At 40.7% G+C, this 24,550-nt stretch overlaps 2 protein-coding genes across 2 annotated transcripts; both read left to right on the plus strand.

The window, feature by feature from the left end:
* Nucleotides 1-7,986: 7,986 nt before the first annotated feature.
* Nucleotides 7,987-8,749, plus strand: LOC131464453 (saxitoxin and tetrodotoxin-binding protein 1-like). Its single transcript, XM_058636933.1, has one exon. It carries the CDS (start codon nucleotides 8,045-8,047, stop codon nucleotides 8,684-8,686), a length of 642 nt encoding a protein of 213 aa, XP_058492916.1. The 5' UTR covers nucleotides 7,987-8,044; the 3' UTR covers nucleotides 8,687-8,749.
* Nucleotides 8,750-16,466: 7,717 nt separating this feature from the next.
* LOC131459981 (high choriolytic enzyme 1-like) lies at nucleotides 16,467-22,988 on the plus strand. Its single transcript, XM_058630190.1, has 10 exons — nucleotides 16,467-16,571; nucleotides 17,293-17,323; nucleotides 17,413-17,478; nucleotides 18,814-18,966; nucleotides 19,853-19,973; nucleotides 20,119-20,297; nucleotides 20,906-20,987; nucleotides 21,198-21,322; nucleotides 21,587-21,644; nucleotides 22,748-22,988. Exons 1-9 carry the CDS (start codon nucleotides 16,512-16,514, stop codon nucleotides 21,634-21,636), a joined length of 867 nt encoding a protein of 288 aa, XP_058486173.1. The 5' UTR covers nucleotides 16,467-16,511; the 3' UTR covers nucleotides 21,637-21,644; nucleotides 22,748-22,988.
* Nucleotides 22,989-24,550: the final 1,562 nt, after the last annotated feature.

The following is a 24,550-nucleotide window of genomic DNA, read 5'->3' on the forward strand; positions in this document are numbered from 1 at the left end:
CTAGTATGTTTCCATGTACTTAATAGATAATAGCTTTGAACTTTCTATCCTATTAGTATGGGTACTTTACTAATACATATCCACTTAAAGGCTCACTATGTTTTTTTGGTAAAAAAATAAAATAAAAAAAGTACTGTATTTGTAGGAAAATATGCATGACTTTATTTTACAGTCCTGGTACATATTAATTATACAAAAAGTGATATTTTAGCACCGGGAAAGAACATGGCACATTTGAGTTTATCAAATTCATCACTTTTAAAGTCGACTTTGTATCCTTGGTAAGAAAGTACTCTATATTTATAGGGAAATATGCATTGCGTTATTTAACAGTCCTAGTACATGTTAAGTACACAAAAACTGATATTTTAGTACCAGTAAAGAACATGACACTTTGACAGTTCATTAAGCCCACATGACACATCATCAAGCCAGAACAGAAAACTTCCGGATTGGCAGTAAATGCTCTTTAAAGGTATGTAACTGGAGCTCACCGATGTATTGTAGGTACTTATTAGGTAATAGCTTAGTACTAACTGTCCTTTACTATGATACTTTCTTAATATGTATATTGAAATACCATCTACTTTTCTAGTATGTTTTCATGTACTCAGTATGTTATAACTTAGTACTTACAAATGTTCAGTATGGGTAGGCTTTCTTAGTAAATAGATTGTATTACATCTAGTTTCTTGGTAGTTTTTCATGTAAGTAGTACTTACTATCCTTTCTGTATGGTAATTTCTTAATACATAGATTGTATTACCATCTAGTTTCCTAGCATGTTTCCATGTTCTTACTAGGTAATAAATTAGGAACATTCCTATTAACTACATTTTGTTACCATCTAGTTTCTTAGTAAATACCAGGTTATTAGCGGGCCGTAAAATAAAGGGTTACCAAAATTTTCTGCTTCATCTCTTCTAATCATTCTTAACCTGAATCAAACCATTAACAAGCAAACAGAAATAACTAGGTCAAATAGCTTGGATGATTTTTTACCTTAACAACTGGTATTTGCCAATTATTATTTAGTTATTCAGAGTGTTACGTATGTAAACGTTTAGTCACCAAAACTTTATTTCTTCCATCCAAAAGTTTATTTTTAAAGCCCTTTAAGGTTTAGTTTGACATTTATATGAGTGCACTGCAGTGCGAATACACAATGCAGATCGGAGATACAAACTTGAAGCAATTTTTGAACAACATGATGTAAAAATAATACATGCCATCAAGCATGTAAAAACTCACTAAATAAGACAAAAAGCAACATCATTCCAAGGAAGTCTTTCTGGTTTAAAAGATGACACAGATGTTGCTGACTAAGCTAAGCTAAATCTGTGTGTGGTGAGAGACGACCCATGACTCACTTTGTAAATTTGGTCAAGTCCTTCCTTACTGAACACATTTCACTTTATATTTACAGTTTGTTTTAGTCACATCCACACTTGAAAATAACGTGTGATCCTGAGAGGAGGTTAAGTCAAACAAACGATGATGTCCAGTGCCCACGCAGAGGAGGACAAAGGGACAAAAGCAGCAGTTAAATTCACTGACATGATCCATTTCAGCTCCATTTTTAATCACTGACTCAACCAACCAAGCTATTATGTTACATAAGAATAAAAAGATGACTGCCATAAAAACATCGATACAGCAGGTAACACGCATCACCGCTCCTCTATTTCCTGTTTACACTTGCTAATAAAAAACTCTTTATCGCAAATGAACATGAATAAACATGAATGAACATTTTGTGATAGGAAACCTTCAGAGTCAGAGTGAACAAATATCTAAGTACGGCATCCCAAAACGTGTGTTGCAAAAACGCAAAAATGATAAACATGACTGTTTTTTATTCCCAAAACTTTACAGGGATGATTCTAAAAGGCCTGGATTGACTTCTAGTGCATCATTTTAATGCCAACATATACATCAAAGTTGTGTTTCCATGGAGTAGAACGTTTATGTATAATGTTGACACACAGGACAGGTCACCAGTCCCTCTCAAGGACAACATAGAGAGACGAACAAACACACGAGGAGAGCAAGTTCACTCACAAAGGCCCTTGATCGGCTGGGGATCTGACCTTCTTACTGTGATTCACAAATGAAAATATATGAGGTGTAAATGTAAATACGAAGGCAACATCTGGATGAAGATGGCTTTTAATAGCAGGTCAAAACAAACAAAGCATCAGTCAGTGTGTGCGCATGCGTCAACCGGTGTGCAGCCTTTTGCAGTCGCTCCTGTTCAGTCTTCTACTTGTTTTTTTACTTATTTCTCATGCTTTCTTTTTGTATGTCTTAGTAACTTGTGTTTAAGTAGTTTCCTTCTCTAAACATGTTGGTTGACAGAGTTTTTTCCTTTTTTATCGCTACGGAACTTCTACTTTCTCTGAGAGATGGGACCGTAGCGCATGCTTTGTTTACTCCAGAGACCAGCAGAAAAACACATCGACGATGCAGAGGTGCAGGGCAGAAGAGGAGGAAGAAAGAGGATGTGAAACAGCGGAGGCTTATGGCGAGGAGGAGATATAAGCCGCGTCTTCCATCTCTCATCATGGGGAATGTACAGTCACTGGCAAATAATGGATGGATGAGCTGACGGCGCTGGCCCGAAGTCAGAGGGAGTACTGGGAGTGTAGTTTAATGTGCTTCACGCAGACATGGCTGCACCGGGACATTCCTGGCGATAACACGTCAATCACGGTAGGGCTGGGCGATATACCAGTAGTAAGAGTTATACCGGTATATTTTTGAAAGAGATATGTAGTTGATATATTGCCTAAATAAAATGTGTACTTTTACTCATACATTTTTCTTAACCATCTTCATTATTCGTTAATACAAAACGAAAGTTGAGCTAGTGACGTAATGCCTGTTTGTTGTTGCGAGTTCTTAGCGGCACCAGCTGTTAGCCGTTCAGATGTTAGCCGCAGATTTTGGCTCCAAGTGGACTTAAAACACATCAGTGGCTCGTTGTTTACCGTGTCCGACACTGAGGCTCTGGTCTCTGGGTTTCTGGTCTCCTGTCTCCGGGTTTCTGTTATCAGCTGTCAGCTAGCGAGTTAACCCGCTTTGTTCAAAATATCGTTATAATATCGCATATTGCCATTCGAACAAAAAATATCGCGACATCAGTTTTGGTCCATATTGCCCAGCCCTAAATCACAGGCTTCCACACTGTTCAGGCTGACAGGGACTGTACCGCGAGCGGTAAGAGGAAAGGAGAGGGGCTTGCCGTTCTCATCAACAACTGGTGGTGTAATCCTGCGCACATCAACATCAAAGAACAGATTTGTTGCCCTCCCCCCACTGGACAGGTCGTCTCACAACCTGGTTCACATCACCCCCTGCTATGTGCCTCTTGTGAAGAGGCAGCCTGCGACCACAAGGACTGTGAGGAGATGGTCAGGGGACGCCTTGGAGACACTGCAGGGCTGTTTTGAGGTGACAGACTGGCAGGCACTCTGTGAGCCCCACGCTGAGGACTTGAATGGGCTTACAGAGTGCATAACAGGCTATATCACCTTCTGCACTGACTCCCTTGTTCCAGTTCAGCCCGTACATTGTTATCCAAATAACAAGCCGTGGGTAACTAAGCACTTAAAGACATTCCTCAATGATAAGAAGAGGGCCTTCAGAGCTGGCAACAGGGAGGAGGTGCGAACGGCAAAGGAACTATTGAGGGTCAAGATCAAGGAGGCAAACGACAATTACAGGAGGAAGCTGGGGTGGAAACTCCAGCAAAACAACATGAGAGAGGTTTGGAGTGGTATGAAGACCATCACTGTTTTCAGGCCATCAAGCTGAATTTGTTCTTTAACAGATTCGACACTGCAGTGACTGCTCTCCCTCCCACAGGCTTACCTGTTGGCCTGCAACCCCCAGCTACTCCACTCTCTCTCCATCCCCCTCCCCCTCTCTCCAACATTGCCTCCTATATGAGACCTGACACCCCTCCCACACCTGTCACCTTCACTGACAATCAGGTCCAGAGGCATGATGAGACTCCACTCAGGCAAGTCTGCAGGAACAGATGGTGTGAGCCCCAGGGTCCTCAAAGCCTGTGCCCCCCAGCTGTGAGGAGTCCTTCACCACCTCTTGAGGATGGGTCTGAGCCTGCAGAGTGTCCCAGTGCTGTGGAAGACGTCGTGCCTGGTCCCAGTACCAAAGACGCTACGTCCCAGTGGCTCTCAGGATTACAGACCTGTGGCACTGACGTCTCATGTCATGAAGACCCTGGAGAGACTCATCCCTGATCAGCTTCGACCCATGGTCAGATCGCATCTGGACCCACTTCAGTTCGCCTGCCAGCCATGCCTTGAAGTTGAGGATGCCATCATCTTCCTGCTTAATTGCATCTACGCCCATCTGGACCAGCCGGCTAGCTCTGTGAGGGTCATGTTCTTTGACTTCTCCAGTGCGTTCAACACCATCAGGCCCTACTCTTCTAGGTGAGAAGCTGACAGTGATGCAGGTGGATGCCCCACTAGTGTCCTGGATTGTGGATTATCTCACTGGAAGACCACAGTATGTGTGCCTGCAGCACTGTGTGTCGGACAAGTTGGTCTGCAACACCGAGGCACCACAATGGACTGTCCTCTCCCCCTTCCTCTTCACCCTTTACACCACTGACTTAAGCAGAGACCGGCCATCTTCAGAAGTTCTCTGATGACTCTGCAGTAGTTGGATGCATCAGAGGGGGTGATGAGACGGAGTACCGGGCTGCAGTGGACTCCTTCGTCACGTGGTGCATGCAGAACCATCTGCAGCTTAACGTGACGAAGACTAAAGAACTGATTGTGGACTTTAGGAGGTCCAAGACACCAGTGACCCCTCTTTCCATCGAAGGGGTCGATGTGGATGTGGTCAAGGACTACAAATACCTGGGAGTCCACGTTGACAACAAACTGGACTGGACCATATTTACACACACCTTCTACAAGAAGGGCCTGAGCCGTCTCTATTTCCTGCCGGACCATGCTCAGGATTTTGTGGCCAGTGCAATCCTCTATGCTGTTGCATGCTGGGGCAGCAGGCTGAGGGTCGCTGATGCAAACAGACTGAACAAACTGATTCGCAAAGCCAGTAACATTGTGGGGGTGGAGTTGGACTCTCTGACGGTGGTCTCAGAGAGGAGAATGTTGTCTAAGTAAAGGTCAATACTGGACAACAACCTCCATCCACTCAATGATGTGCTGGTCGGCCACAGGAGCTCGTTCTATAGATGTATCCGGTTCATTTATTAATTATCATATTGATAATGTCGATCCTGTACACGTTGTACATTTTTGTCATTTGTCATTCGTGTTCAAACAAGGGCTTTGTGCTATTTTTATTACTTTTTTACTTTTTAATTTTTAATTTTTAACTTGTGTGCTCTTTCTGGAACTTACTGAGTCTGATATGGAGCAACTGTAACAAAACAATTTCCTTCGGGATAATAAAAGTAAAGTCTGATTCTGATTCTGATTGAAGCTCCCATATATGAAGAGTCAGAGATAAAGGAGAGTGATGGACAAACATCTTGGCCTTGGTCAGTGCAGGGACAAATGAACGCAGGGCAAGAGAGGGAGAGATGGGAGAGATATGCAACTTAAATTAACCCAAAGCTCCAGTGAAGGCTCTCTTTGTGAGTCGAAAGGCACTTATATTAAGTATTTTTCTGAGAGTTTCTTACGATTTATAGCTCAAAAACAAGCTGCTGGATGTAAAAACAGACACAAACTGAGTGACACACATTGTAACTTCTGCATTGACAGCGTGTCACAATTGTTACAAAAATTGCAGTTCCGAAAACAGGAACCACTGGGAAACCAGAAAGTGCACTAAACACACTGGGGAGCGTGGAGATTAAAAACACGAGGGAGGCAGGGATCATCACATACAGGTGAATCACATTAGGGTGGGGCAGACAATCAACAGGGAAGACATGACAGGATGTCAAACTTGACAGGGTACGCAGAGTGAAAAACTTCAAAATAAAAGAATGAAACAAGACAGAACTAAAAGTCCAACAAAAAGCGCCTCAATGAATCCAGGGCTCGAGAGAGAGAGAGACGGTCTGTATAATTGTGTTTCGATTACAGCTTTTCGCAAAAAGAAAAGCAATATTTTTAAAACATGCAGGTGTTTTGTGTATTAGCCATAATTCTACTTAGCCAGTTTTCTGGTTAAATCTCGTCCCGCGAGACTTCACTTTGAGGAAGATGGCCAAAAGCATTTTGCAGCTTATGGAACAGAGATCTCGAATATCTGCTGCTGCTGAAACAAATTTCACCTGCGATGCTGCAAAAGGATAAGTTTCTGATACCAGAGTATTTAGATTAATAGACTAAAACACTGGATCTAGAAGAACCGTAATCTGATTAAACTTAATCTGATCTGTGTGTCTGATCCTGTCATACACATGCCAAATTTGATTCAAATCTGATGAATTTTCACTTTACAGATCTTGAGAATTGTATGATTTTTGTGATGTCATCGGCAGATAATACACCCATGAAAATATAACTTTCTTGATGCAGGAAATTCAACATCATTATTTATCAAGCCAAAAGAGAGATTTAGTTTCATTCCCTATGTTCCCTCATACCTCTCAGCCATCTCTTCATTTCTTTAACTGGATTATCTGAACCAGTCATTTGGCATAAATTAGATGACAGACATCCGAGACTCTTATCTTCTCCAGCTCTCCAGTAAAACGTAAATGCATGAAAAAAATACAGAATACAATCACTGGCCATTTCCGTGGTTAGTGGTTACACACCGTGTTGTTATTCTTGAACTTCAAACAGTTCTGGGAAATGTTTTACCATGTAATCACATTTGTACCTTTGGACTCGGAGAAGCTCAGGTGTTTAAGTTAACCCCCGGAGTCATGTTCATGATGAAGATGAAATGTTTTTTTATTATTATATACAGTAAAACTGACAATATATGATGGTAGTTGCCATAGCAATAATTCCTTTCCCAGTAGAAAATAGGCATTTTAAGGTTGTTTTAAAATTAAAAGTTAGTTTTATTAAATGAAACAAATAAAACTTTTAAACATCTGAAACTATAGAAAACCTACTCAGCTGATGAAAAATTCAATGCTCTTCAATGAATGAATGAATATTGTTATTATACACAAGATACAATGACATTTGGTGAGGCTCTCTCTTGGTAAAAAAGCTGATTTTTTAAGATTTTAAAACAGAACAGAATAAGATAAGGCAAAGCACCATAAGATATAATAAAATAGAGGTTAATCACCTTAAAAAGTACTTGACAACATAATCTTTGGCATGCAGAGGCCACCATAGTTCCCTGACACGCTTGAGAGATTTCTCAATTTGTCACAATCTGCAGTCCCACCATTAGATGAAGCTAATTCTTACAAACAGGACTGTAATTTTTTTTTTTTACATTTTAAGAGAAAACTAAAAACTGAACTGAAAACAGACACATTTACAGATTGAAATGTGACTAATAAGTAACTGTACAGCTACAGTTACTACAGAAACATGAACAAGAACATAAAGATAAAATAAATAAAAATTAAAACCCAGATTGAATTTAGAAAAGAATAACAATTACTTTACAGTTGTGAGTTAGTTAATTTATGTTCTATGTTTACATAGTATATTTTTACACTGTTTGCACTGTTATTGGAGTTGCTTTTAATCTCATTGTACATGTGTATAGTGACAATAAAGGCATTCTATTCTATTCTAGTTAGTTAGTTAGCGAGTTAGTTAGTTAGTTAGCTAGTTTGACCCCTCGTTTTTACAATTTAAATACATGTGCATGGGCAGCCGTTGCAGTGCAAAACAGGATTTCAAGGGTCGTTATTGTTACACTGTGTTCACCCACATGAATAAACAAAGTCAGAGTCACTGACACAGTGGACACACACACACAGACACATGCACACTCTCTCACTCACTCACACATACACACACACACACACAGCCTTTATAAGCGGCCAGCTTACTCCTCTCTCTCCACTCTCCTGACAGAACCAGGGTGTGTTTGTTTTCTGTCTCAAAGCAGGATGATCTGTGCTGTGAAACAGGCGGTGCCGCTGCTACTGCTGCTAGCGGCCACCACGGTCATCAGCACCGGCGCCGACCAGAAATGTGACGGTGTGAACAAGATGCTGCCCAAAGAAGACCTGCACAAGATCTTTGGGCACTGGGTTCTGGTCTGGTCCGTCAGTGACAATCCTCAAGCCTGGGACATGTTCCCAAATATTTCGTCCTCCCACGTCGAGTTCCGCCTCCTCGCCGACAACAAAACCGTCGTGTTTACCGAGAGTAACCTTCAGAACAACGTGTCGTGTACCGTCTACACTGCAAACATGTCCATTAACGCTTCTGAGTCCGACCACCACAGACTCATCACCGAATCTGCCACAGTGCACACGGAAGAAGGCGTTCAACCATACAACGATATGGGTATCATGGATCTGTACGAAAGCTGCCCCGACTGCATGGTGCTGGACTACAAAAGCAAACTCGGCCGCTTCCTGTTGACCTACAAGAGGGAGGGGCATCACTCAGATGTGGAGGCTTTGACCGCGGCTCACAAACATAACCAGCTCAGAAGCGAGTGTTTTGGCTACCCCAGTCACCAGCCATACATCTATGACAGCGTCTCACATTTTTGTGATAGGAAACCTTCAGTGTCAGAGTGAACAAATGTCTAAGTACGGCATCTCAAAATGTGTGTCTCAAATAAACGCAAAAATTGATAAAAATTACTATGTTTTTTATTCCCAAAGCTTTGCAGTGATGATTGTCAAAGGCCTGAATTGACTTCTGGTGCATTTTAATGCCAACATTTACCAACATTGCCAATTTTATATAGCCTGGAAAGATGGTTTTGTAGCTTACAAAAAGCCCTACACAAAGCTAGAGTTGCCTATTATTCTTCTTTAATTGAAGAAAATAAGAATAATCATAGATTTCTTTTCAGCACTGTAGCCAGGCTGACACAGAGCCACAGCTCCACTGAACCATCTATTCCTTTAACACTGAGCAGTGATGACTTTATGAACTTTTTGTGAATAAAATAACATAAATTAGAGAAAAAATTGATCATCTCCTCCCTCATATTGGGACTGACTCATCTTTTAGCACAAGAGCTTTAGAAGCACCAGGTGCACAGTTAGACAGTTTCTCCCCTATAGATCTCCCTGCGTTAACATCATTAGTTTCATCATCTAAGCCATCAACCTGTCAGTTAGATCCTATCCCCACCAAACTGTTTAAAAATGTGTTTCCTTTAATTAACAGCTCTTTATTGACTCAAATTAATCTATCCTTATTAACTGGATATGTGCCCCAAACGTTTAAAATAGCAGTTATTAAACCCCTTTTTCTCAAAAAAGCGACCCTCGACCCAGATATTTTAGCAAACTACCGACCTATATCTAATCTTCCCTTTGTTTCTAAAATCTTAGAAAAGGCAGTTGCCAATCAATTATGTGAATATTTGTGCATTAATGGCCTGTTTGAAGATTTTCATTCAGGTTTTAGATTAAACCATAGCACAGAAACAGCACTAGTTAAAGTTAGTAATGATTTTCTCTTGGCTTCAGATAATGGTCTAGTTTCTTTACTTGTCCTGTTAGATCTTAGCGCTGCATTTGACACCATTGATCATAATATTCTACTGCAGAGATTGGAGCAGACCCTTGGTATCACAGGTGCAGCCCTCTGCCGGTATAAATCATACTTATCTGATAGATTCCAGTTTGTTCATGTTAATGATAAAGCCTCACTACAAACAAAAGTTAATTGTGGAGTTCCACAAGGCTCAGTGCTTGGGCCTATACTTTTTACCTTATATATGCTTCCTCTAGGGAACATTATTAGAAAGCACAACATACACTTTCATTGTTATGCAGATGACACACAGCTATATTTATCAATGAGGCCGGATGAAATAAACCAGGTTGTTTAACTCCAGGAATGTCTCTGAGACAATAAGTCCTGGATGACCTGTAACTTTTTACTTTTAAACTCAGAAAAAACTGAGGTCATTATACTCGGCCCTAAACACCTCAGAGAAAAACTTTCTGATCACATTGTCACTTTAGATGACATCACCCTGGCTTCCAGTTCCACTGTGAGGAACCTTGAAGTTACTTTTGACCAGGAAATGTCATTTGATTCACACATAAAACTAATTTCCAGAACAGCCTTCTTCCACCTGCGGAACATTATGAAAATTAGAAACATTCTGTCCTTACAGGACGCTGAAAAACTAGTTCATGCTTTTGTTACATCTAGATTAGATTACCGTAACTCCTTATTATCAGGATGTTCCAACAAGTCTGTTAGAACCCTTCAGTTCATTCAAAATGCTGCAGCACGAGTTCTGACAGGAACTAGAAAGAGACCACTTAGGTCACAAAATACAGGTTTACTTGTGGTTCCCAGAGTCTGTAAGAGCAGAATGGGAGGCAGAGCCTTCAGTTACCAGGCTCCTCTCCTGTGGAACAAGCTCTCAATGATAGTTCGGGAGGCGGAGCCTCTCTCTGTATTTAAAGTTGGACTTAAAACTTTCCTTTTTGATAAAGCGTATAGTTAGAGCTGGCTCAGGGAAACCTGGACCATCTCTTAGTTATGCTGCTATAGACCTAGACTGCAGGGGGATTTTCCTGTGGGGCACGCACATTCACTCTCTCACCCTCAGGGTATGAATATGACTTTTTATATGTCATTAACCTTGTCTCTTTCTCTCCCTAGTTTGTGTATTTCCTTCCTTCCCTCTCTCTCTCTCTCTGTATTGTCATCATGCAGGTTGCGGGACCAAGATCCAGTTTTCGAGGCTACCCACATCATCGCCATTATTATTGTGCTATAATTTAAAAGTCGATATCATTAACTGTATAAACTTGTAACCTGATACAGTTGCTGTGTATCTGCTCCTGGTCTCTCTCTCTCTTCTGTCTCTACCTCATCTCCCTCTTGTCCTTTCTCTCCCCCCCTTTCTGTCCCCCACCTCTCCGCTGTCCCCCATTTTTCCTTTCACCCCAACCGGGGTTCTCTGCTCTCCTTGATGTTGTCTATGTACAGTGCCTTGAGATAATGTATGTTATGATTTGGCGCTATACAAATAAAATTGAATTGAATTGAATTTACACCAAAGTTGTGTTTCCATGGAGTAGAATATTTATATTTAATGTGATTTATATACACACATATATATATATATATATGTATATATACATACATTACATTACATGTCATTTAGCAGACGCTTTTATCCAAAGCGACTTACAATAAGTGCATTTTTTTGTTGTCGTTGTCTTAGCCGAGGTAGAGTCGGAAGAGATGTGTACTTTTTTGAGTAATTTTTAAAATCAGTAATTTTACTTTTACATATTGTATATGCGCATATTGTTGGAAGAAATTTACTTTGCTACATTTGAAATAGCTTCCGTTGCAAAGTAAAAAAAAAAAACGGTCTGCGTGCCAGTAACTGTCCATCTGATTGGCTCTGGACAACTGCAGCGTCAGAAGGTCAGAATTGTTGAGATGTTGGTGCCACAGAGGAGCTAGCTCAAAGATGATGGAGACGGATGGAGACAAGTGTATCGATGGAGAAGGGTCGAATTTGGAACATACAGACATGCACGGAGAAGGTGAGGCCAATCCCTGGCCAAACTTAAAGGACTTCTTTGAGTTGAAGTCCGGGAATAACAACAATTTCATCATGCGATGTAAACTTTGTATGCCGAAAGAGACGCAGCTATCCACCTACAAAAACTCTGCTTCCAACCTGCGCAAGCATGTACAGGTATGTATGTACAAGCATGTACAGGCTAAATAACGCTACATGCAATTAATCATGGATCCGTGAAAAGACACAGAGCCGACGACTTTACTCAATGTTTTGATAATTGCTAGCGGTGCATCTGCCTTTCCAGAGGGGGAGCTGCGGGTGTAAGAGCTGACGAGCCAATTACGTCACTTCCAGGTAACTGGCCAATCACAAGACAGTCCGTGTTCTGCGGGTGTGGTTTTGGTCTGAAACAGCGCGGCTGAGACATTTTCAGTGGCTCGTTTGCAGCGACTACGACGTTTTTGACCATAAAATAACTTCATGTTTGTGTTCAAGTACACCTCCATATCTTACATATAAGTGAGACAGGACCATGCTATGGCCTCTTTAAACATCAACGGTACACGTAAGGACACAAAGAGAGCTGCACTTTTTTAACTTGATCCAAACAAAACAACTGAATGTCCCTTTTATTCAGGAGACACACAGCACCTCTGATAATGAGTGTGACTGGAGAAGGTAGTGGAATGGGGAGCTGGTTTTAAGTCACGGACAGTAACAGTGGGGGGGTGGGGATTCTCTTCTCCAGAGAATTCACACCTTTTACTTTTACTGTAGACGAGCTCGTTCCAGGCCGACTTTTAAAAGTAAATGCTGAGTTTGAGAAGATGAAACTGGTTTTTATGAACGCATATGCTCCAGTTATTGCTTTAGAGAGACTTGTTTTTATAGACACACTGAACCAAACACTTCACAAGTGTTGCAGTGAAGAGTTTTTGTTTTTAGCTGGTGATTTTAACTGCACAGAGAACCCTGTGTTAGAAAGGAACCACAGGGAACCTCACACTGCTTCCAAAAAACGCCATCAGTAAAATGATGGAAACCTTTGAGTTGTGTGATGTGTGGAGATGTTTCCACAGGAGCCAGCCTGCTGGGTTTTCATGCCCATGGTGCTCTGGTTCGGTCACGCTTCCAGAGCGTTGCTGACATGGATGCTCCTTCCCATTTTTTCTTTGGGCTGGAGCGAAAGAGGGGACAAAAAAGACTCATGCACTCGCTGAGGTCTGACAGTGGACAACTACTGCAGGAGGACGCAGACATTCAGCAGTGTGCTGTGGATTTCTATCAGGAACTGTACACAGCAGAGCTTCGGGAGGAACCAGAGGTAGCGCTGTCGTTCTTCAAAGGACTGCTGCAAGTAACCGAGGACCACAGAGAGGGTCTCGAGGGACAGCTTTCCGCCCAGGAGCTACAGGAGGCGCTACAGACTCTGCAGAGCGGGAAAGCTCCCGGCATAGACGGTCCCCCTGTGGAGTTTTATAGAGCATTCTGGGCGGTCATTGAGGACCTTCTGTGTGTCCTGCAGGACAGTCTGAGCAAGGGACGGCTGCCTCTGAGCTGCAGGAGGACTGTCCTCACCCTCCTCCCAAAGAAAGGAGACCTTCAGGAACTTAAGAACTGGCGTCCTGTGTCTCTGCTGTGCACCGATTAGAAACTGCTGGCCATGAGACTCAGGAAGGTGATGGACCAGGTCATCTATGTGGACCAGACTTACTCTGTGACCGGCAGGTTGATATCTGATAACATTACTGTAATTCGGGACATTTTGGACCTCATTAGGCTCAAAGTTTGGTCTGATTTCTCTAGATCAAGAAAAGGCTTTTGACAGAGTTGAACACCATGACCTGTGGCAGACGCTGCAGGCTTTTGGTTTCAGCTCAAGTTTTAAAGCCAAGATCAGGGTCTTTTATAGTGACATTGAGAGTGTGCTGAAAGTCAATGGTATATTAAGCGCTCCCTTTAAGGTTCAGAGAGGTGTCAGACATGGCTCCTCAATGTCAGGCATGCTGTACTCTCTGGCCCTGGAGCCTTTTCTACAGAAGCTGAGGTCTCGTCTGTCTGGTCTGTCCTTTCCTGGCTGCGAGAACTTTTTTAAACTGTTAGCGTATGCTGATGACATCATTCTGTCTGTAAGGAATGATATCAATAGTCTCACCCAAACTGCTGCTGACTTCAGGAAACTTTCCTCTGCAAAAATCAACTGGGAGAAAAGTGAAGCTGTGGCCGTGGGGGAGGGGCTAGAGAAGAAGTTGGTTTTACTGGGGGGGCTTAGTGTGGAGAAGGGGAGGACTCAAATATCTTGGTGTCCATCTTGGGGATGCAGCCTCTACCTCCAAGAACTGGGACTTTTTTATTGAACAGGTTGAAGGTCGACTTAGGAAGTGGAAATGGATTTTACCTAAGATGCCCTTTAAAGGTCGAGTCCTCGTCATCAACAACCTTATGTCCTCTATGCTGTGGCACCGGCTGATGTGTCTGGACCCACAAGAGAAGCTGCTGTCCAGAGTGCAGGCTGCTCTTGTGGACTTCTTCTGGGACCGTCTGCACTGGGTCCCTCAGAGCGTCCTCTTTCTCCCCAAAGAGGAGGGGGGTGACGGACTCGTACACCTGGCAAGCAGGAGAGCAGCGTTCAGACTCCAGCAAATCCAGCACTTTTTAACTGGACCCTCTGACCTCAGACCGGGTCTGGCAGACTTTCTGTTTTTAATGGATTTACGTGGACTTAACCTGGATAATTTCCCCACCTTTTAAAAAGGACTCTTTAAAGCGTGGGGACTCTTCTACAAGAAAAGAGGACGATGTGACTGTCTTTTCTGGTTCCTGAATGAACCAGTGACTCAGGGGACACGGTCCCTACTCCAGAAACTGCGCAATGCCAGGGTCCTGACCCTGGGCCGTGTGGTTCATGTGTGTGGACCTCACCTGAACAATACTGCTGCTCTAGTCCAGTGTCTGGGGACCAAGTCAGTCAGGGTGAGCGATCTCCTGCTGAAGGGCTGGAAACAACAGCTAACTGACACTTTTAACTGACTATTGTAATGGCTCAGCTCAGCCAGATCCCACTGACTCTTTCCTGTTTTTGAAAGTAACACTGGTTTTTATTTGAAGTGGAACCTCCTTGGAGGACTCACCTGTCCCTCACAACAGCTCAGAAGCCTGAGTGGAAAACTCTGTACAAGCCACCGCTAACCAAGAAAGCCAGAAACTCCATGGTGCGGTGGCTGTAAATGCTTTTATCTCTATTGTAACATCACTGATTCATGTCCTTTCTGTTGACTCAGAGAAACTATCTTTCGCTGTTTTTTACAGTGTGTCAGATTTACCCCTCTGGTTCAGCTTTTTTCTTTGTTTAATGAAAGGTTTTCTCACTCTTTTTATTCTTGGTTACAAATATGAGAGGAAGAAACAGAGTGGAAAACAATGTAGATGTGGACACTAAGTTAATGTTTGTGCGAATGCTAAATACCAGACTCTCTCTCTCTCTCTTTTGCACAATGCTGGAGAATTGCAAAGAGCACATACAGTAAAAATGTGAAAATGTACTACAGCAATGTGTAACTTTACTTTACAAGTAGTGTATAGTGCGGTCTTGAGCATTTTCAGGTAGTGTCACTGAGTTCTGACCTTTTTTTTGCATTGGAAAACACTGAAAACACTTGTGAGCGTCACTAATATCTTCGATAGATACAGACTGACAGACAGATAGATACTTGGCTAGCTAGCTGTGTTTTCTTGTCATCTACAATGCTAGCTTGTAATTACATAGATTATTTTTGCATCATAAATAGACCTTTTTATCACAAACTCTTGTTTCATATTAAAACAACCTCTTCTTTCCATTTAATGTTGTGAAATATCATCTCACAAATTTTTCTTCCTCAGTGTTTCTTCCTTTTTTCTAAGACTTTGCATAACTGTGTGTGTGTGTGTGTGTGTGTTAACACATGTTACACACAGGCAGTTGCGACTGCAGACCTCAGGTTTTCTGCACACAGGGCTTGTGTAAGTGAGCAACATTAATGCAGTTTGACTTCACTGTCCAGGCTGCAGGACACAGACATTAAACACTGACCCAGTATAAACACTGATGCAGCTACACAAACATACACAATCTAAATATGCACTTCTGTACAGTGTGCATTGATTTTGGTTCATGAAGTGGAGGCTTCACACTTACAGGCACATTTTGACAAGTCTTTTTTTATAAGATTTGTTTTACTTCTTGTGAAATCATCTGTCGTTTTTTTCTCTTTTTGTGTGTTTCATTGCGATATTATTTCATTCACTGATATTATGTGACATAATAAAACAATGGGTTTCATGGGTTGTTTGATTTTGAATCATTCATTCATACGTCTGACCTGTATTATATATATACTGTAAACTGTATATACTGTAATCTGAGATTATAGATTATTATCAAATTCAACCACGTGAAGAGACGACATCACACATTTTTATTATTGTTGTGCAACACAAACACATCTATTTATACACATATATACTCACACATATATATAAACACCTATATAAACACACATATACATAAATATACATATACACATATATACATATACACACATATATACATATATACATCTGTATACATATACATATATTTGATTAAAAGTTAAATAATGTGATTTTTTTTTACAAATGAAATTATTATTGAGTCATAGAGAAGCAGCTCAGAAAAAAACACAGTCACCACTGTTTTTAAGAAATAACTGCCACTTCCAGTTTGAGGCGACTTTGTCAACATACGCGTGCCGAGCAGAAAACATGTTACCATTTAAGGATGAAGACAGTCGACTTTGTTCGGTATATAAGTCCTGAACTATTCTCTCTTTTTTCCCACTGGTCATTCTTGTTTTTCTGCACCAGCCATGAAGTTCTACTCTGCTGTTGTGACTCTGCTCATCTGTGCAGTCAGCCTCACTTCACAGGTCAGTATCACCTCGACCATTACTCTCATCACAATCCCTGTAAATCATTTATTTATGCATTTATTTAATTTGTGATTATTATTCATTTAAATGTTATTGTATTGTGTTATTTAATTATTTATATATTCATTATTTATTTTTTCCTTGCATTTGATTTGGCTTTATTTTTATGATTTCGTAGTGCAATTATTGTTAATTTGTTAATGAATTTTTAATTTAATTCAAAACCCAAATATCGTTAGCTGTTATTACACTTTTCTGTCCAACATTGTTTATAGTACAAGAATTACATTTAAATTAAAATACCATTAAAATGAATAAAATTTACTTAATTTTTTACAAATATTAAAAAAAGTTTTCAACAAATCCCACATTAGTACAAAATTAAATCATCATGTGATGATGTTACGCATAAAAATAAATTAAATTTAAAGTACCTCTCATACTGAGTTATAGAATTAATGTTAATCAATTTTTTTGTTTTTACAAATACTGAATTAAAATAAATGATGTATATTTCAGCCTAATCTAATCTAATCTAATCTAATCCAGGGGTGCAAACGACAAACAGCAGTTATTTTTCACTACATTTAATTTCTACTGTATTAGTTTTTCCCACAAAAATCAAAAAATTAAAGTCAAATCTCTGCTGGACTTTCAAATGACCTCATCCACTGAACTGTATATAAGTGAACAATTTCTATTTTGTACTTTATTACAGGTTCCTCTGGAAAAGAGTGAAGAATACTCTGGTAAGACTTGATTTTACTTTTCACATAAAACACTTGAATTTTCTGAAAAATGACAGTGAACAAAGTGTATCTTCTATTTTTCACCACAGGCAACAATGTTGAAGACGATGATTTCAGTGTGTCCACGCTGTTAGAGAAGGCCAATGCTAATCTTGGTATGTTCACGTCCACCAACATACTCAAACTCGCATGGCCTGGGAGCCACATGAGCTTCAGGTTCGGTAGGGAGGGGCCAACCATGTGAAAAAAAAAAAAAAAAAAACTCCAACTGTTCACTACCGGTTAAAGTTATACCAAGATATTCCATCATGATCTAGTAATAACAACATTTGTGATGATATTGTTAAGACTTCAGACACTACACTGGTAGAAACAAATGCACGACTCAAAAAACAATGAAGAGTTTTAACAAAAGGTTTACTAGGCAAAAATCTCAACAAAAGGCACTCACAAGGAGGAACAAACTAAATCTCAAAATCAATAAACAAACCTGGAAACATGAGCTCGCTAGAACTTCTCTACGACATTAACACATGGACCAAACAAGACGAATTGGCAACAAGACAAAGGGAGACAAGGACTATTTATACATGAGGTAAGTGAAAACAGGTGAAACCAATTAGGGGCGGGGCAGACAATCTCAAAGGCGGGAAATCACACAAAGGGAGGAAGTCGGGGTCTGAAATGAGAGGGAAAGTTGAATACAAAATAAAACAGGAAGTGCACAATGAGACTAGACATGGGTGACTAAATTTAACAAACGTCACGTGACATAACAGATATTTTACACAATTTTTAAAAAAATGGCGCTGACCATGGCACCAACAGGGACTGTAATGACTTATTGAAATACTTATATAGGACTTTAATATGGAGTCAGTCCTTCTTTTGCAGCTATAACAGCTTCCACACTTCTTCGACGACTTTCCTCAAGATCTTTAGGTGTTTCTATGGTGAATTTGTGCCCATTCATTCTGTAGAGCATTGATGAGGTCAGACGAGAAGACCTGTCTCGCAATTGCTGTTCCAGTTCGTCTCAAAGGTGCTCGATAGGGTTGAGGTCAAGGCTCTGTGTGGAGCCAGTCAAGTTTCTCCACATAAAAACTCAAAGTCAAACCAGTCCTTGCTTTGTGCACTGGGTCACAGTCATGTTGACAAATAGAAAATGGTTTTCCTCAAACTGTTGCCACAAAGTTGGAAGCATAGCATTGTCCAAAATGTCTTGGTGTGCTGAAGCATTAAGATTGTCCTTTATTGGAGATAAAGGGCCTTGAGCCCAAAGCCTGAAAAACAGCCCCAATTCAATAAATAACAGGTGTGACCAAATGCTTTTGTCATATAGTGAAAACAGATTTTAGTAATTTCACAAAAGGATCACCTAGTAAAATCTACTTCCTCATACAACCACACTTCAGAAAATGTTAACTCCTCATTCACAGCAGATTAAAACACCCAGTCTCATGTTTGTTTGTTGTTTTTGTTTTTTGTAGGAAAGAACCTGAATGAGCCTCTGGTGCTGTTTGGAGACATAGCGGTTCCCACGGGTTTTGAGAACGCTGATGAATGCACAGCACGTGGCTGCCTGTGGCCAAAAGCCTCTGACGGAAACGTATACGTGCCATACCGTATCTCCAGTGCCTACTGTACGTAACAGCAGGCCGGGTCTGGGTTAGAACAGTGGTGACCAATCATGACTAAACACAACCAATTACCAATTAACTAAGCCTAAGGGTTAGGGTTCTGCACGGCCAGTATTCTGAGACAAACACTGTGTTTTGTAGCGTTTTTGAACACTGTACACAATGCAGAATTACAGCTATAAGCCCGTTGGCAGATTCCAGACAAGAAGTTGTCCAGAATGTTTTGGGTGTGGGTGCAGCCAGTTAGACATTCCTCTAGAAAAGCTCAGAAGTTTTTCTAGTGAAATCTTGTCTGTCTGAACATGAGCGAAGCCTCTGGCAAACCACAATGTGCTTCAAAAGAATTCATGTTAATTACAACGCTGAAAAAAAAGTGCATTGAAGTAGAATTAGTTTAGTAGAAGAAGTAATACAGAGTTGAAAGTGGAGTACAGCTGCTACAAATTCAATGACTCTTGATGAAATGGAAGTAATTGCACTTGTTGTATTTGACGCTGATGTAATATTAACAGTAGTAGTAGTATTAATTGAAGTAATATTAGTAGTAGAAGCGATAGCATTACATTATTACATTACATTACATTACATGTCATTCAGCAGACGCTTTTATCCAAAGCGACTTACAATAAGTGCATTTAAACATTTGGGTACAAACAAGAGCTAGAAGTAAGTAAGTGCTTCACGTATGCTTAACTATAAAGTGCTACGCATAAGTGCGATGTACAAGGGAGTAAGATAGCAGTAATAGTAGCAGAAGAAATAGAAAAATAATCCTTGCAGTAGTAGTACTAGTGTCATAGCACTGATAAGACAGACATAGCAGCAGTCACAGACATTATTAGATGTTGTAAAATGACATTATTCCTCTCTTTTCTTCTTTACTTCTCAGCCCAAGGACAGCAAAACACAATCGTCCAGGGTCTACGCTCGTTTGCCCAGTCCACCTGCATCCGATTCACACCCTTACAGAGAGGAATGAGGGACTTTGTAGACATCCAGTCTCAGTCAGGGTAAGAACCATAGTACACATGCACCACATACTGTGCATGTACACAACAGAGTGCACATACACCCTATTTAATCTTTACGTTATCTTAAATAAAGAGACTGAATGTGTGGTATTCTTAAAAGAGAAAAATGACTGCTCTCCTTCAGGTGTTACTCATTTGTTGGGCGTCGGGGAAATGGTCAGGTAGTCTCTCTGGCGCGCCAGGGTTGTGTTTTCCAATCGGTCATCCAACACGAGCTCCTTCACGCCCTGGGCTTCAACCACGAGCAGACACGTTCCGACAGGGATGAGCATGTTCGCATCGTGCCGCAGAATATTATCCGTGGTGAGTCCTGTTACAGATAATCCTCTTTAACTATAGCTTGTAGAATGCTTTGAGCAATGCAATTGGGTATCTTGCTCAGGGGTAGCCAAGTCCTTGACCTGGCAGGGACACAAGTCAAGCTCTCTTTCTGCTTGGCTATGGACTACCCATCTGTGTCTTTTAGGAATACAGGTGAAAAATGTTCATAGCACCTCCCATTCCTGCGCTGATGGGTATGTGGTCTTTGCTTAGTGCACCTGCCCCTACTGATCTCCTCTGTCATATCGCTAACTCCATTGGACTGGACAGGATAGGGTCCTGTCGTGTAACATTAAACCTGCAATGTTTAAATAAGCATGAAAATACTGCAGCATTGACTTTATACCTGATTTTGTTGCTCAATGGTGCAGTGTTGTTTTTTGCTGCCTCAAGATAGCAATGCACCAACAATTTGCCAGACCACACCTCATTTTAAGAACATTGCATTGTGCATTGACCATGTGTATGTAAAGACTTTGTATGTGTGACTGCAGCATTTGGTGCCTACATACTGTAACTCCAGTGTCAGTTAGAAATTGGAAATGACAACTACAGCCCTTAATGTGCTCGGCTTGTTTGTTCCCCTGCAGGAATGGAGTTTAACTTCAGGAAGCTCAACACAAGAAACCTGGGCACACCTTATGACTACAACTCTGTCATGCACTACGGAAGGTAGCATCCCACTCTAATCACTAATAATAATATAATACATCATTGCAGTGGTGAAATATTCCCGAAATTCCTCTCAGTTTGCAAACACTTACCCTGTCAAGTCACAGTGCAGAACTCTTGTGTACTGGTGTATACGTCGCCAGATTTGTTTCTTACGAGTTGGTTGAGATTAGAGGTCTGATCATGATTGACCGTGGCTTTGCTCCACAGGTTTGCTTTCTCAAGTAACAGGCAGCCGACCATTGTTCCCATCCCCGACCCTAACGTTGCCATTGGCAGAGCCAATCAGATGAGCCGTACCGACATCCTCCGTGTGAACCGCCTTTACCAGTGCAGTATGTACCTGTTTCACACACACACCTGACCTTTCACCTCATTGCTACAACTGAACAACTCATACTCTTAACTCTCTGAGAGTCCGAGACAATACTGACCATACCCGTCCTGAATTCTTTTAATTTTTTGTTTACTTACATAATTAAAAATATACATAATATTTTCTCAGGTGGTACCTGGGATAGCAATTTTGACGACCACTGATCGAATCTAGTGAAATCAAGCAGCTTTTACACATTTGTTGTTTGTTTATTTAACTGCAGATTCAAATGCCTCCAAACGTGACAGGAAGCCTGTGCAGAAAGAGCAATAGTAACCAAGGTAAGTCTCCTGACATCCTTCATACACACCATCATCATCCTCAGTGATTCATTCTCTCTTCAGAATGTTTCTCGCTACACACAGGACACACAGGACGTGTCCATGTACGACATAAGCTCTGTGTGAATTAAAGCATGAAAAACTGCTCTCTGTAAGTAGTAAGAGATTTTAGAGCAGTATGTCACATTAAAATGAACTCAAAGCATATTAAATTGATTCAATCGCTGTATTGCAGTGCAATACTGTATTTCCTATTATCTTTAGAGTGGTGGTGTTATGTCCTTGTATTTTACTCTAATATTCCATTCCTATTGTTTTTACAGCAGTGTATGTTCTTATATTTATGTCTTCTTTTGTGTTTCATTCATTCATTTTCATTCATGTTGTGTTGTGATATTGTGTGTGTGAGTGTGTACTTAAGCTAACGACAACAAAACAGAAGTCTTTGTAGAGTTTGGTCACCCTGATGGAGTGGATGTGGGTCCTCTGGCCCCAAGAATCCACTCTTCTGTTAAAAGCCTTGGCATCCACTGAACATTTTAAACACTTGAACACTTTTAAAGACCCACCTCTTCTCCTCGGCCTTGACTTCAGGATAATACTCAACCCAGAAACCTCTACCTAGATTTGTAACATTTTATTATTGTGTTATGTTACTATTTTTTTCTTCTTTTATGTTTTTATTGATTTGAAGTTTTATACCTTTTATGTTGTTGCGCCTTTAACTCTGTAAAGCACTTTGGTCAACCCTGGATGTTTTTAAAAGTTGTCTTGACTTGAACAAACACTGACCTTATCAGGACCAGTAGTCCTCACGGAGGCCAAAACCTGGTGCTGATGAGGCAGAACCTAATTTTCTGAGAACTGGTCAAGTTTTGGGCTAAAATTTCTGATTGTTAAGTTAAGGTTAGCCTTTGTTTGGACTGACCAATAAATGGAAGTCAATAAGGAAGGCATTTTTAACAGGATAGCAGTGTGAACCTGTGTGGGTGTGTTCACTGACCATTAGACCACAGCTACACTTTTTCCCTGCATAAATACACAACATGAACGACATAAAGTGCACACTTTTTTAAAAACTCATCTCTTTTTTCCCCCAACAGAGAATGGAGAAAGAAGGAAGAGGACAAATGCAGCTTTATGGTCACGACTGAGGAATTAAATCTGCGCTTTAACCTGCTTTAAGTCAGAATGTGACTCAGTTTAAATTGTGCTTTTGAAATGAATTAAAAATTAATGTAATGTCGCCATGCAACAATGTCATGAATGTATTCTTGCCTGATTATTAACTGCTAACAAGCCTGAATGCTGAAACTGAATAAATAAGGCATATTCGCACCCTCAGCCAGTTTGTGTGCTACTACTTGAATGTTGTCACATCACAAACTGAACCTGCATTTGATTATACAAAGTCCAATTTCTTTGTTGAACCAGAAACTGGTTCTAGTGAAGCTGCTGCTGCTGCTGAGTAAACAGACACAGATGATCTTTGATAGACCAGCCATTTTCTGCATGGCCTTGTGCTGATTCAGCATGTCCACGACTATATGTCCACACACACACAAAGGCCCATGTCACCTTTCACTCTGACAACATCCATGCTCCTGGTGTTATGTGTACTATCTGTAACTGAGGATGAACTAAATATGGTGTGACTGAGAAAAGGTCCGATTAAACGACAATTAATAATTTTTACAAGGGTATTAACAAAAACGGGTTAAACAACTGTGGCGACCCCTGGTGTCACCAAGTGTTTGGTGTTTGTTTTGTGCCTGGGGTTTCATTGGTGTCAACTGGGAACACCTGGGTTGGTGCTCCCAGGCCTATATAATCAAGGCCCTGTGGCCCCTTCCCTCTGCTGCTTCTGGTTGGTATGGTTTGAGTTGTCCTGAGTTGTTGGGTTTGGTTTAATTTGTTGGTTTTTCCTTTGCAGGCACGCTGCCAGTGGGGCGAGATCAGCAGCGTGGCCTTATGTATATTGTTTTGTACACTTTACAACATACACACACCTTTCCCCTCATGCACACCTTACACTACTGATTATACTGATATTCACACTTTATATTATTAGTTTTTTTATTGGTCTTTACATAATTTGATTTCTGTTCAATAAATTACTCTTTGTTATCCTTTCAAGGGGTGTATTTCTCATATTTGTCAGGTCTCAAGAGTCGGGCCGTGACACAACACACACACACAGTGTCTTCTGTGAATGCGAGCGCATTCTATAAATGAGTCGGCAAACTCTGTCTTCACGACATCTGGAGTTGGAGATTAATTGTCGTCATTAAAAATGAATCTCAATTTTTGATCTTGCCATCAAGTCTGGATTTGGACAAATGATATCAGCCGCTGCCACCGCAAGAGCTTTATATATGAACTGTTCAATCAAAACACAGTGATGGTGAAACTTCAGGGATTTAATGATAAGTAACTAATGGAGTCAATCGTCTGTTTTAACTCATGAGTTCAGCTTGCTCCTGGATACACACATACAAGATATATAAGAAAGAAATACTTTCTGGTACTTTCTGGTTCACCTAGTATTATGCCAGTTTCATTCAAAACATGCTAATATGTAAGACATACATTTCCATGTTTGAGTAAACTTTGTTGAGGTAATGGTAAATGTACAAACAGCTTAAAAATGAAGAGTAAATATGTGTTTTTAGCAAGTTTTGCTGCCACCATGAGTTCACTTAACACAACACAGTGAGAGCCACTCGCAAATTTATAAACTAGGGATACAATTCAAACATCCTAGTCATCACATGCTTCATGATGCACAGATTGTAAAAATGGAAATTAAAGTCCTCTCCTCTTTACGGGAGAATAATATTTGTTACAGAGGTGGAGAATTGTGTCTGAAATAGCTTGAAAAGGCACATGTGTTGTAAATAGCTTCA

This window comes from Solea solea, chromosome 1 (genome assembly GCF_958295425.1).
Source record: "Solea solea chromosome 1, fSolSol10.1, whole genome shotgun sequence".
Lineage (NCBI taxonomy): Eukaryota > Metazoa > Chordata > Actinopteri > Pleuronectiformes > Soleidae > Solea > Solea solea.